The sequence below is a fragment of the Nothoprocta perdicaria genome, unplaced genomic scaffold (genome assembly GCF_003342845.1).
Source record: "Nothoprocta perdicaria isolate Ctin4 unplaced genomic scaffold, notPer1 scaffold_154, whole genome shotgun sequence".
NCBI lineage: Eukaryota > Metazoa > Chordata > Aves > Tinamiformes > Tinamidae > Nothoprocta > Nothoprocta perdicaria.
In genome coordinates, this window is record NW_020454694.1 from 776,443 (window position 1) to 789,513 (window position 13,071).

The following is a 13,071-nucleotide window of genomic DNA, read 5'->3' on the forward strand; positions in this document are numbered from 1 at the left end:
TATACTCTTTCTTTGTGTTATATGTCTTTTTTTCATGTTGCAATCAATACATTTTTGATACCATAAGTCACCACTCAAGTTTGACAGTAGTTTTGCTTTGGGAGCCAGTAAACAAGAAGCCCCCCTCTCCCTTCTTTGTATGTGCTGTTGCGTGCAGGTGCACGGGGTGACCCTTGGTTGTTTTGAAGGGAGGGAAGAGTGGTCTCTTAAAGAATAAATGAAAGATTCAAAAAATAGATATTTTTGAATATCCTCTTCCAGTCGAAGTCAAGCAAGTTTAGCCATAGGATTTAATGAGAGGAGAATCAAGTCCTTAATAGTCTCCTACAGGTAGCTTGGTGTGTTTTATGGTATGTCACAAATGCTGCTCTAGGAATGGCTTTGATGACACCTGCAAAAGCTACCTGGGAAAGTGAGGCTACTAACAAGGCAGCCTGGGCATGTTTTGATAGAGTCTAGAGCCCTATTGTCAAGTGGCAGTGACCACGTTATCAGCACTGCGCTCTGGGGGAAAGGAGCCTTGCTTACAGGAATGCGGTTTCCTGCTCTGTGAACCTCAAGGGAGGGCTCTCACCTTGCACAAAACACAACTTTTGGCATTTAAGTGAAGAGCAAATGGTGAAATTCCGGCCACAAACACAATCTTCTCAAGATAAAAACAGTCCTCAATGACAAATAACTACAAATGGAGAACGGGTCTTGCATTAGGTCCTGTTTTAGGGCTATAACAGCACCAGACACTGGATACCAAGCAGGTATCCAGCTCCGTGCCAATAATGACAAGCAGCCCACAGCACTGACCTACTTGAAGCTACTCATTAGATCTAAGCATTTGGCTAAACTTTGCCTTGTGCAGGTAACAGAGCACAACGAATCACACATGCATAGAAATGATGCATGAGGTCTTGAATAAGAGAACAAAACAAGAAATAGCCAGTGTGACAAAAACAAAGGTATCCGAGATCCGTATCTTAAACACGAGCTCTCTGAGAGGAAGAAAACTAGAGCAAAAAACCTTCAGAGTCTTGGTGTGAAATAGTATGGATTTTTTTTTCCTCCTAGTGTGGGAGTGATGGCCAAAACAACCTCTGCTTAAAAAAAACAAGTTTGGGCTGTATTAATGTAAATACACTGAACCACCTTTAAATAGACATAAGGCACACACAAAACAGAACTAGTAACAACTTTGRGGGAGTTCCGTGGAAAACAGCTACCAAAAAAAGAGGCAGCTAAAAGGCAGCTAATCCATGAATAACATTCGTTTACATGAGCTATTTAGGGCTTAAAAAAGATAAACACTTCCATCCTTCTGGAACTTTAGCACCAAGGATTCAAGTATGCAACTGGCAGATACAACTTGCAACAACTTGATGCAACTGGCAGACACACGACAATTAAAATCCAAAATACATATTTTATTCAGAATACAGTTCCATGACAAAGGGACTGGTAAGTGGGGTCCTGTGCCCTTAGTGTCCACCTAAGATTCAACTTTTTCCTTTGTTTTTAGGTGAAATATCATAAAAAACCTGAATGCCTCATCTAATAGACAGCACTGCCATGAAACAGTAAAATGATCTCTGCTAAATGAGGTCTGGTTGAAGAAAGAAACCTACTTTTGAATGAAGAATCAGTCACATCTTATTAATTAATACAATACTATTTTTTTTTCTGAAGGCATAAGTACATCACTCCAAAACACTGAAAATTTTGTTTGTTTAGAGCTTAATTTAACATTCACAGTAGTAACTTAAAGGAATTAGTCATTTCAAACAACAACAAAAACTATTAAAGAGAGGGTTAAAGTTTAAAAATGTATTAGGCCAAGAATTCCAAATTTCAGAAAGTTACCTGTATMCTCCAAGCAAATCTCAGCACAGTGTACATATGTACTTGTTTTAGCTACATGGTCAAACACTGCTTTTTCTGAACTTCTGACTCATAATCAGTCAAAATTTAATATTACATTCTTTTAGTACTATTAAATTATTATTTGCTTATTTAATAGTTAGTTTTACCTTCTTGTTGAATACATGGCCTAAATATCAAGTCTCCAAAAGACCCTCTTTGCCGTTACACACTTCATGCAAGTCATACTCCAGTCATGCTATTCCTTTCAAAAGATACTTCTCCAAAACAAGGGCAACTCATCTACCAAAGTTCAGATTTTTCCTCCAAAGAATTGAAGACACTGAACTTCTCACTAAAAGATGTTTTAAAAAATGAGAAAAATATCTTCCCATAAGTTACTCCTGRAAACAGATAAATCCCTTTCAATTAACTTTGGACACAAATCAGTTTCTAGTAACTAAGTGACATTGAAAATTCAACCAAAACAGTGAAAAAGATTGACAAAAATATAACTAAAACCATACTCTGATAACAAGCATTGAGACAACCTTAACTATGTGTCACTTCTACARTCACTTCCTCAAGTCTTTACTTTCCATGAAGAAGGAAAATATATTTGCTAAAATATTAAATGCATTATGCTCTGCAGTTTTATACAACTTTACGAAGTCCAGTTCAGAAGAGAGGTCTTCTGTATTTTATACAATTATTTTCTAATACTATAAAACACATTATTCTCAAATTGTAGTCTTTTCCAGTAGGAACATATGCATATAGGATGAATTGCATCTTAAAAATATATTTTTTGCGCTTGTTTAATAATGTCTGAATGTATTTTAAAGATTGCTTATCACATAACACAGACAAGGGTATTAGAATGACTTCTACACATGCAAAGAACTTCAAGCATTCTACTAAAGCAAAGAACGGCACTTTTAGAACACACATACGCTTATAATGGCCACAGCATAATTTGTAACTAATCACAGGATGTGAAAGGTCTACAGTTTAATTGATGAGCTGGAAACAGCACGGCATGGAATAAAACAAATATGCAACAACCCTGAGTCATGGCAGYGTTATTCTATCACACCAAAGYAGTCATTAGTCCATGTTTCAGCTTCATACTTTACTTCACCTTTTTGTAAATAATAACCTATGGAGAAATTACTATCAGCGCTCTTTGAATCCATTAAATCAATCACTGTTTAAGCCTTAGCTAGCATTCCATCAGCATCTCCAAAAACAACATATTTGCAGGTTTACTAACATTACAGGTTTATTAGATTTCCAGAGGTTGAACACATGGAAATTTGTTACTTAAAATTTTCCATGACATAATATTCAAGTCTTTTCCATTGAGTTAMAGCCCTTGCTCTCACTTTTTATATGAACTACATAGTGAAAAAATAGCTGAAAAGTCCTATCCCGTTGACCAATGTGGAASACCTTGAGGAGAGTTTAGAGAAAGGTCAGCTTTCCCTACAGACTACTGGTTGCTTAAATCATTATCACTTCTTCTGGATCTTTAAGGTGATCCTTTTTCCCCTAATCTTCAGCGTGATCTCAAAATATGATCCACTACTAATAAACTACAATAAATATCTTGATTCTGTTTCCAGAAATACACTCATATTTAAAAGTCATCTAAATAAACTCATTAGAACAAATGTCTCCTTTTGTTTTCAAACCCTCTCCTTAGCCACTCCAGATAGCTACTTTTATTCTTTCTGTGTATTAAAAAGACCTATTTTTTTYCCTATCTCCCTCCAAGGCTTTCCCTAATTGATGACAGAGGTAGCTCAACACAGGAGAGCAAAGCTGGGACACATTCAGGCTCAGCTTTGTTAGCAAGAGAAGCAATAACAGCCAAGACAAAAAAAAATCAGAGGCCTTATAGCCAGCTAGCAAATATTGAAGACTGATACTTCTCATACAGCTTACTACTCTTAACTCCTAGGAGACCATATATGCCCTACCGGCACCACTAGACACACCTTTATTTGAGAAACTAACAGCTTCTACATCTCATCATTAATTGAATAAACTAACTGAAAATTAAAGGAGAAACATGAGGTATAGAAAATCCTTTTTTTTTTTCTTTTTTTTTTTTAAGGTCACTTCAAAATTATGAGAAGATGCGGAGCTTCTTAACAGCAAATATAAACTAAAATAGTAATAAGAAGCAGAAAGATGATGAACAATCATAATACAAACAGTACTAACCACATAATCCTGTCTGAAAAAATACATTGCAAAATCATAAAAATATTAAATGCACAATACTTCTTGCAGATCTTCAATCCAAAACAAACCAATATATTACAGTAATTGTTGGAGCTGGTTGTAATTAAATACAGGAAGGATATTAAAACTTCCAAGGGATTTTTTTTTTAAGCCACAACAGAAGAATAAGCACAATTGCATAATTGGAACCAAATCCCAAACCCACTTCCTTCTTATTTACTAGCATCATCTAAAGGACACTATTTAGATGCTGACGCTGAAAGGTCTGTAGCAGATGACTGTAAATCATCTATAAGTAAAGAAAAAAATTCAAAGGAATTGTATGGCATGGGTTAAAAGTTTATAGATGAGAGATATAGAAAGTTAGTGTTCACTGCAAAACCACATCCTAGTGGTCACTATATCTCTCTCCAATAAAATCCTAGAACTCTGTTTTGTTGTGGGGGAAGAAAACCTCTTTAGTAGGAATAAGCTCTTATATGCCTGTAGGACGAAATATTTGATACCTAAAATTCTATGGAGATGTTTTTGAAAGATGTTCTAAAATTAACATTATAGAAAATTTATATTCACTTAACAGATACTTGTTCTGCACAAAAGCTCCAAAAAAGCTCCAAAAAAAGCTCTTCAAAAGCTCCAGGTCTTTTTCATTGCCAGTTGAATTCAGATCAATGCTCTTACTCCACCATTACTAGTGTATGTGTGCACAAAATTAATATCAAAAGTATGGCCCCTATCAAAAAATAGCGTCCTGTGAATTTCTTTACATGAAATGGGGAAAAGCAGTAGCACAAATACAGCACAGATATGTATATGGTACTTTTGGGGGATAAAATAAACAGCATGTTTTAAAGTGACTTCCAATCATTTAAATACTTTAACACTTTTTTTTTTTGGCTTATTTTTGTTTGTTTTTTAGCATGGTCAAAGTCATCAATATTGCCTTATGAAATGAAACTGTAACCTTTCTGAAGTGTTTAGAACATTTTGCAACAGACACCACAGTTATAAGCAAAGACACATCATGGAAAGTTCAGTTATTACAAGCATTTCTCAGGCAAATAAAATTCTTTATTGACTGAGGCAAGGACTTTCCCTCCTCTCCACATCTGATTTCAGGAGGCATTAAACATCAGAAACCTTACAAGTATCACGGATTATAATCATACAATAAAAACATAGAATAATATCAACTGGAAGGGACCAGTCTCTGCTCTGACTGCAAGCTCATAAAATGGTCAGTTTAGAGCAGGTTGCGCAGCAGGAGCTATATCACCTCCCAGCTGCACTGACAGGTATTATGAGTTACAGAAATTAAGAGCAATATGAACACATATGCAAGTAAACAGAGAAGAAAAAATGGAGCATTGTATGAAAACTGATTAGTACTGCGTGTAGTTTGTATATGACTTTTTTCACATGCACAAAAATGCTTAGGTACTAGGTTGCCTGTTGCTCTATGCATGTATCTTCATCAGTGAGAGCACATATAATCTGATCGTCTGCAGCTAACAGCAACATTATTCTCTTTTTTTTAGTGAAATACAAAGCATTGTAGCAACGGCATTTAAATCTTCTCACACARCTTCTATAGTGTCTCATAACAAGTTCTCATTATTCATAATAATTCATAATATATAGCAATACTTTCATGCTCAAAATGCTTGAACTTTTTCAGCTTGCTAGAATRTCTTTTAAACATGAAAAAAACACTGCACTTCTGCACTTACTTTATTGTTTAATTGTCCAAATCAGAAACTAAATTTTTCCTTTAAATTAMTTTAATACACTAGTGATTTTGTGCAGAAATATCCTCTGGTAAAGATATTACCCACTGCCAAGGTCTCATTTCTTACAGTAGTGTCAAAACAGTATTTTTAGGGCCATACATTTATGCGATTGATTTTTTTTTTTAATTCAGAGAGATTGAAGAAACTGCCAGTAAACTGTTCCTTAAAATCCTACCTGAGATGACAAGAGATTACAGTCAATGTGCAGCCCTTTGCCCGTCTTGTACCTTTGAAGCAAACCAGCCATAATTGCTCCATACGCGTACAACCCGGTAGCAAGGTCAGTCATGGCTACGCCGGGTCTAACTGGCTCACCCGCCTAAAAAATGGAAAACAAACAAAACAAACAAACAAACAAACCTCTTTTGTTACAGTATATTTCACACAAGGCCATCTTTGCAGTGTTCATTTCTCCATTGMAACCTTTAAGAAATATGAGCATCTTTGAGTAAATTGATACAATATGTTTATCACTGAAAAACAGACATTCGTGCAGTATCTAACACTTCTCTAATTTCAAAATGCTGCAAAAATTACGAATTGTGAAATATTCATTACACTCCTTTTTTCCCTAGAAACCTTTTCAGACACCAAGGTCAAAAGGAAAGAGATGTTGTTTCGGTGAAAACTGTATTTCCTTATGCCTGGAAGCCAAAGACTTAAAGGGTTCCCACTTTATATTGACCCTGGTGCATGCCTGTTTCAGAGAATAATACAGCCCCATAAATTTGAATCTATATTTTTGTGCAGTTTTCCCTTTTGATTCAGATACTGCAAGAATGTCTGCTTTTCAATGCTAACTTTTATTTATAAAAACATTGTTACCAGTTCCCCTTAGAGAACACTGCTATGAGAAATCAAACTACCAGCAGTACATGTTATCCAATTTTTGGAATTACTTTTATTTAATTTCACCCTAACACTCAATAAACTATAATGCTGAAGCAGTCCAAATAACTTCCACTCCTTCCTGTCTTTTTTTTTTTTWAAAAAAAACATGTGCATGAATAKCTGCCATCTTTCACACTTTACTTGTCTTTTAATGTCCATCCTCTGTCTACAACAAGATGCACACAGCTGTAACTACCGTGGAGCAGATTCTTTTAGATGTCCATCCCTATGCTCTAAAAGAGGGGCTAGAGGGCTGCTTGACATTGAGGATGAAACATCATTTGCACAGTTGTATCATTTTCTACTAAACCTTCCTATCACTGATGGAGCTGCTGACAGTGCAAGTACTTAATAATGTAAAATGAACTTCCTGAGCACAGGAAAGATACACCAAAAAAAAAAAAAAAAACCACTCTTCAAGTAAAGCTATTATTTTAAGACTTTAAGACCCCTCAAAAAAAGAAAAGCTTCCTTATAGCCTCTAAGCGACACTACTGCTCTGGTAAAAGGATTGAGAGGAGAGCCCTGGTCAAGGGGAAGGTACTTTTGGCAAATCATGTAGCTAACTAGGCTCAAAGGCTGGGCTGAACTCTAACTACAGGACATGGCTTTTGCTCAGTATGCAAGCTATGCATACTGAGAGAAGGTATGAAGGTTCTCTCCTGCTTTGTAATGGCTCAATCTTACCTTCAGTCTAAATTTTAAGTCACAATTTTTCCGGTCTGCTTAATGCCTTATTAATGGAAATGTGTTTGCCAACACACTCTGATCCAGAAAAAAACCACAAGATGTTCGGAGAACTTCCATTCTGGAGCTGAATGAACACCTTTTTCCCCCCGCCTTAGGCCTAATTCCTCTTTGCGGTCAGCCCAGATTTCCATGAGCAATATAAGAGCAATACAGGCAGAAGTGGAAATTACTTGGAAATAACACCCTCAATAAAAGCAGTCCACGTCCAGTAGTCTTGACAGACAGGAAATAGCTGCTGTAGCAAATAGGAACCAACAATGGCTATGTTTTTTCAGCAGCTCTGAGCTGTATACCATGTGGACTCTCTTGTTGCAGCTTGTTTGCTTTTTTAAGACAAAAAAATGGCCCCTCTGGTACTGTAGTTCCCAATCATGTCTTGCTGTCTCATGTTCAGCTAAACAAAATGTTTCTTCAGCGAGAAAGAATGCTTGCTGAATAGACTGGGCCACCATAAACACGTCCTGAATATCTAAAATCATGTGTCACTTGGAGTCAGAAGGGGACCCTACATCCAACTTTTTTTTTTTTTTAATTAAATTGAAGTTATTGCTTTAATGAGTCATAGAAAGTTTCATCAAAGGGATATTCATCTGGCACTGATGTATCTGAATACATGAAGTAAAAGCTTTCTGTTCATCAAATATGAAACTTGAATGTGGTAAGTGTTTAACCAGGAAAGTGTCTATAAATTATGTCTCTCAGGACAATAAAAATGTCATCAGTGTAAGCTCGGTCCTTTTAGTATATTTTAATTTATGTAAAGAAAAACTGAATCTGACCCCAAGCATCTACTTTCATTTCCAAATGCCTTTTGTGGTACAGATTTGGACAAAACAGATTCCCCGCTCTTGCTCGCACATTTCCATAAACACCCAGGAATTCCTAATTCCACAGTTTTCTCGCATTTCCAAAACAGAGGCAATCTACTGCAGACATACAAGTTTGGATGGCACGTAGCTTTCATATTGGTGCATAGAAACACAGTTTAAAGAACTTTACTCAGCACTAAATGCGTTTGGTTCTGTACAATTGGCAAAACCAGCAAACAGCAGCTCAAATGCAGTCCGTTTTCATAGAATCACAGAATGCCGAAGGTTGGAAGGGACCTCAGAGGTCATCGAGTCCAACCCCCCTGCTCATGCAGGGTCACCTAGAGCACGTGGCATAGGGCAATTGCAGGTTTTGCCTGCAATTTTGCAGTACGTCCAAAGTTAGAGTTTAATCTCAGGGTTCAGAGCTTTTATTTGCTAGAAAGCACTTCAAAATAGTCACCATTAAGTCATTTCAGTTAGAAGTATTTCTCTGAAAATAAATAAATAAATAAAMTCTAAGCTATTGGGAATTTYTTCATGTAGAAATTCTCTTCTATTTTTAACTGAGATGTACAAAGCATAGAGTCTTTTCTCTTTTTTCGTCATTTCGTCCCCTACTGCGCACCAAATGTGATATTATTCTGTATCTTTGGTGCACTCTGCTTTTATACTACTCTTTTTCTTCCTTCAACAACTTCACCTTCTCCTTAACTTAAAGGTAACCTGGAAAACATACTTGTATGGATCAGAAACTTCCATTTCTGCCACTCTATGCTATCTCAAATTTACAGTGTTACATGACTAAAAGGACTGAAGGAAGAGCACAAATGACAGACTTAATGAATATATAAGTCTTTCCTCAAACTCCTGTGCTGGTAAGCTATGAATTTCATGGTTTAATATCACGAGCTCACTAACTGGAGATATGTTAACTCACTATCCAATAAAGTTGAGTAATCTGCAAAAGTAAAATCCTTTAAGACATTGAAATTGAAACAGTAGCCAGATGGTGGGAACAAATTAAAATTTATGAAATTATCCTAGTTAAAATAGAATATACATTGCTATTAGTTCCAGCCACTTAAAAGTGTCAGAACACCRTGGAGCTATGGACATGTATTAATATACTTGAAAACTAAGTGCCCCACTGATGCGTGTAGATGCTTTGTTGCTGCTGCTCCAATTCATTAGAATTTGTTAGCTCCATCAACTAAGACTTCCAAGATCATCCTGCAAGGACACTCCGTGATTTCTTTACTGAAAGAGGGTTTTCACAGAGCCCTGTTGTACTGGCATGATTATCTATGGCTACCACAATGCTATAAGAAAACTACCTTGTATCTGCTAGAATTTTTTTCCTTCCAACTGTTCATGAGAGAAGCATTTGTAATTCACTTTCAGCTGATCTCTAGTGTATACTTCAAATTGTCAGGTTAGTTTTAGTAGGCAAATTATTTGTTGATCAAATAACAGAGATCTCAAGGCCTAATTAAAAAAAAACTTGCCTTCTTTATTTATTTATTTAAACTCTTCTCTACTTGCTGACTGAAACAGGATTTTCCTTTTTTTTTTTTCCCCCCAGAGCTGGTTCTGTTTAAAATTCCACAAAACTCAGTCACACGCACATAAATATAGACTTACTTTAAAAGAACAATGTATTATTGATGGTAAACTTTCAGAGAAAAATACAATATTTTAAAACCACTTGAATCAGTCCTCACTACAACAGCAAATACCACATTTATATCTATAGTGCTATTGACCATTAAAGCCTTCAAAGCAAAATTATTCTTTTATATAGCAGAAAATGGTTATGAGAAAAGGGCGAAATAAAATACAAGAAATCTCAAAATGCAGAAAAATAAAGTCAGTTTGAGCATGTTTACTTAAATTAGGCAAGCGAATGACTAAATTGGGATTGTTAAAAGCCCCTGGTGAATAGACAGAACCGTTACTAACAATAACGAAACTGCTCTTATGATTACATTGCCTCAAGTCCTGGTGAGGTGATGTGAACATCTGGGCTTCCAGTGTAGATGTTAACACAACTTTTTAATAAAATACATCTTCATAACAGCCATGGAGGAATATTGTTTTCATGACATAACTTACATCCGATGATTTAGTAAAACCCTTATATTCTCTGTCATCCACATAATCATTGAGAAGCTTTAGAAGGATTTTTTTCCTTCTGAATCTATTTTAATTTACTGAGTTTGTACTAGCAAGATTTACCTCTTTGTCAAGTTTGTACTTCCATCTAACTTTGGTACATTTTCAAATGTGTATGAAGTACCTGACATTGCACTGGAAGCACTGAACTTCACTCTGCTGGCACCAGGGTCAAAATATTAAAAAAAGTTAATTACATTAGTGTTATTTTTCCAATGTTATAATCAGCCCATTGAGGTCAGTTCACGTGTGCTTCCTGCATGTGTCTGGGATGTTTGAACAGAAATGTCCATGACAACCACATTGACCTTGGCATCTCCTTTTGTTCTGAGGTGACACGTGACGGTTAAATGAAGTGGGAACAAACTTCTCCATCCCCACTGCAATCCCCCATTTCTGAAGTGCAATATTTGAGATTAACACTTGCTACAAGCAGCTGCAGGACTGCAGATCCTCCTACTATAGCTATGCAACAACAACAGGGCAGCAATGGACAGATAATACACTCTCAGGACACTACGCATGAGATGTTGCAGCTGTCTCGGTTAAACAATGCTTAATTTTTTTTTAAGTTTTGTATAGAAAGGAGGGTTCTGGTAATAGTATTTGCCTGAGGCAGAAGAGTTCCAATACTTGCCATTGTTCTCAGTAAAAAAAACAAATCTATGGGCGTAGATTCCCAAAGGCAGGATATCAATCCCCCACGGAGTTATGCTCAGATAACCCATGTTTACTTTGCTACAATCAGCTTAAGAAAAAGAAAGAGCTGACACTGAGTAAGGAAACTTGATGAGTTGCTTGTTTATTTAGAGCAGGCAAGTGTCATATAGATCAGTACAGGTCTGCAGGAGTGACTCCACAACATCACAAGCAGCACTGCAGAGGGCTAGCTAATGTTTGTGATACATAAAATGCATCTGGAGACTGTGTCCAGTGCTAGGCTCCCCAGTACAAGCGGGATGTGGAGTTGCTACTGAGAGTCCAGCACAGGGCTACAAAGATGATCAGGGACCTGGAACAYCTGCCCTGTGAGGAGAGGCTGAGAGAGCTGGGCCTGTTCTGCCTGAAGAGGAGAAGGCTGAGGGGGGACCTGATCAGTGTCTATAGATACCTCAAGGAAGGCAGTGAGGAGGAGGGGACCGGCCTCTTTTCAGTGGGTGCCACCAACAGAACTTGAGGAAACGGCCACAAACTGAAGCACTAGAAGTTCCACAGGAACTTACGGAAAAATTTCTTGACAGTGAGGGTGACAGAGTCCTGGAACAGGCTGCCCAGAGAAGTTGTGGAGTCTCCTTCTCTGGACAACTTCAAAATCCAGTTGGATGCAGCCCTGTTCCATGTGCCCTAGGTGACCCTGCATGTGTAGGGGGGATTTGACTAGATGAACTCTAGAGGTCCCTTCCAACCTTAAGAATTCTATAATTTTAATATCTGCAGTACTACACTACTCAAAAAATGATCTTTGTGGACCACAGTCCTTGATCTGCAAATGCTTCGATCTGTCTCACTCAAACACCTGTTTCACCAAAATTCTACATAAGCACGAAATCCAGATCCTAAGCTATCTCTGAGGTGCTTCAGTTATCAAAGATCTTGTCTATCAACACGAAGAGCAACATGCAGTTCTTCCGGAGCCACTAAAAGCATTTCTCTTCTTGGGTTTTTTTTTTTTTCAAGCAGGTTGAATGACAGTTCGGCAGAGTCCTGGGTACGTATTTGCTTGACTCTCCACAATTCCCTCTCTTCAAAAGCCAACGTTCTTCTCACTGTATCAAAGCAAGCCTTCTCACTATAGCAACTACAGTTCCCACATTCAGCTGTCCACATTGTATCTGACAGTACAATGAATTCAAGTGTCTATGAACAAGCTAACAATAAACTATTGTCATCTTATTTAGTGGAAATTTAGGATATAACATTCTCAGGTATTTCAATTGTTTTGAAAGCCTGGAAGGAGATAAATCTTAGAATTACAGAGAGACTACCTCCTGTTGGAACCCGGGAGGCACCTAACACGGCTGCATTAGCACAATCTGACTTCATTGTGTGCAGCAACCAAAACTTAGCAAATTTAACAGAATCTTTGCTATGTACAAGCTAAGCACAGTACCTCATGTCCTGTGATATTCATGAGACCGGACACAGCAGCTGCAATGGAGTCATATCCTCCTCTCTGAACCATTGGACCAGTCTGACCATAACCTAGAACAGAGAAAGAACAGTTAATTTGATTGAGGATGAGTCACATCATTTAATATATTTTAGTATTTTGTATATATATAATATATATATAAACTAGATTTTTTTATATATATATATACACACACTATATATATTTATATATATACACACTGTATTTAGTATACAGTATATTTAGTATATAAACACATTTTAGTATATTGGAATGAAAAGAAAAGGAACCAACTAGCATTTCTCATCAGCATTTGTTCACAATTTCTTCATGTTGTACAAACTAAAGAACATTATCAGCCATTTACCTTAAGAGCAAACCTATTGTTTCTATCCCATGCTGTTGATATGTTGGATCTTAATTCTGC

General features: G+C 36.8%; 1 protein-coding gene across 1 annotated transcript in view; it reads right to left on the reverse strand.

Moving 5' to 3' along the window:
- The window catches only part of SUGCT (succinyl-CoA:glutarate-CoA transferase), a 278,027-nt gene that overhangs the window by 246,563 nt on the left and 18,393 nt on the right, over positions 1-13,071 (reverse strand). Inside the window, exons 6-7 of the mRNA XM_026035002.1 lie at positions 12,624-12,715; positions 6,064-6,207 (exon numbers count right to left, since the gene is read on the reverse strand). Of these exons, the coding sequence (XP_025890787.1) occupies positions 6,064-6,207; positions 12,624-12,715 (236 nt within the window). The remainder of the gene's footprint in view (positions 1-6,063; positions 6,208-12,623; positions 12,716-13,071) is intronic.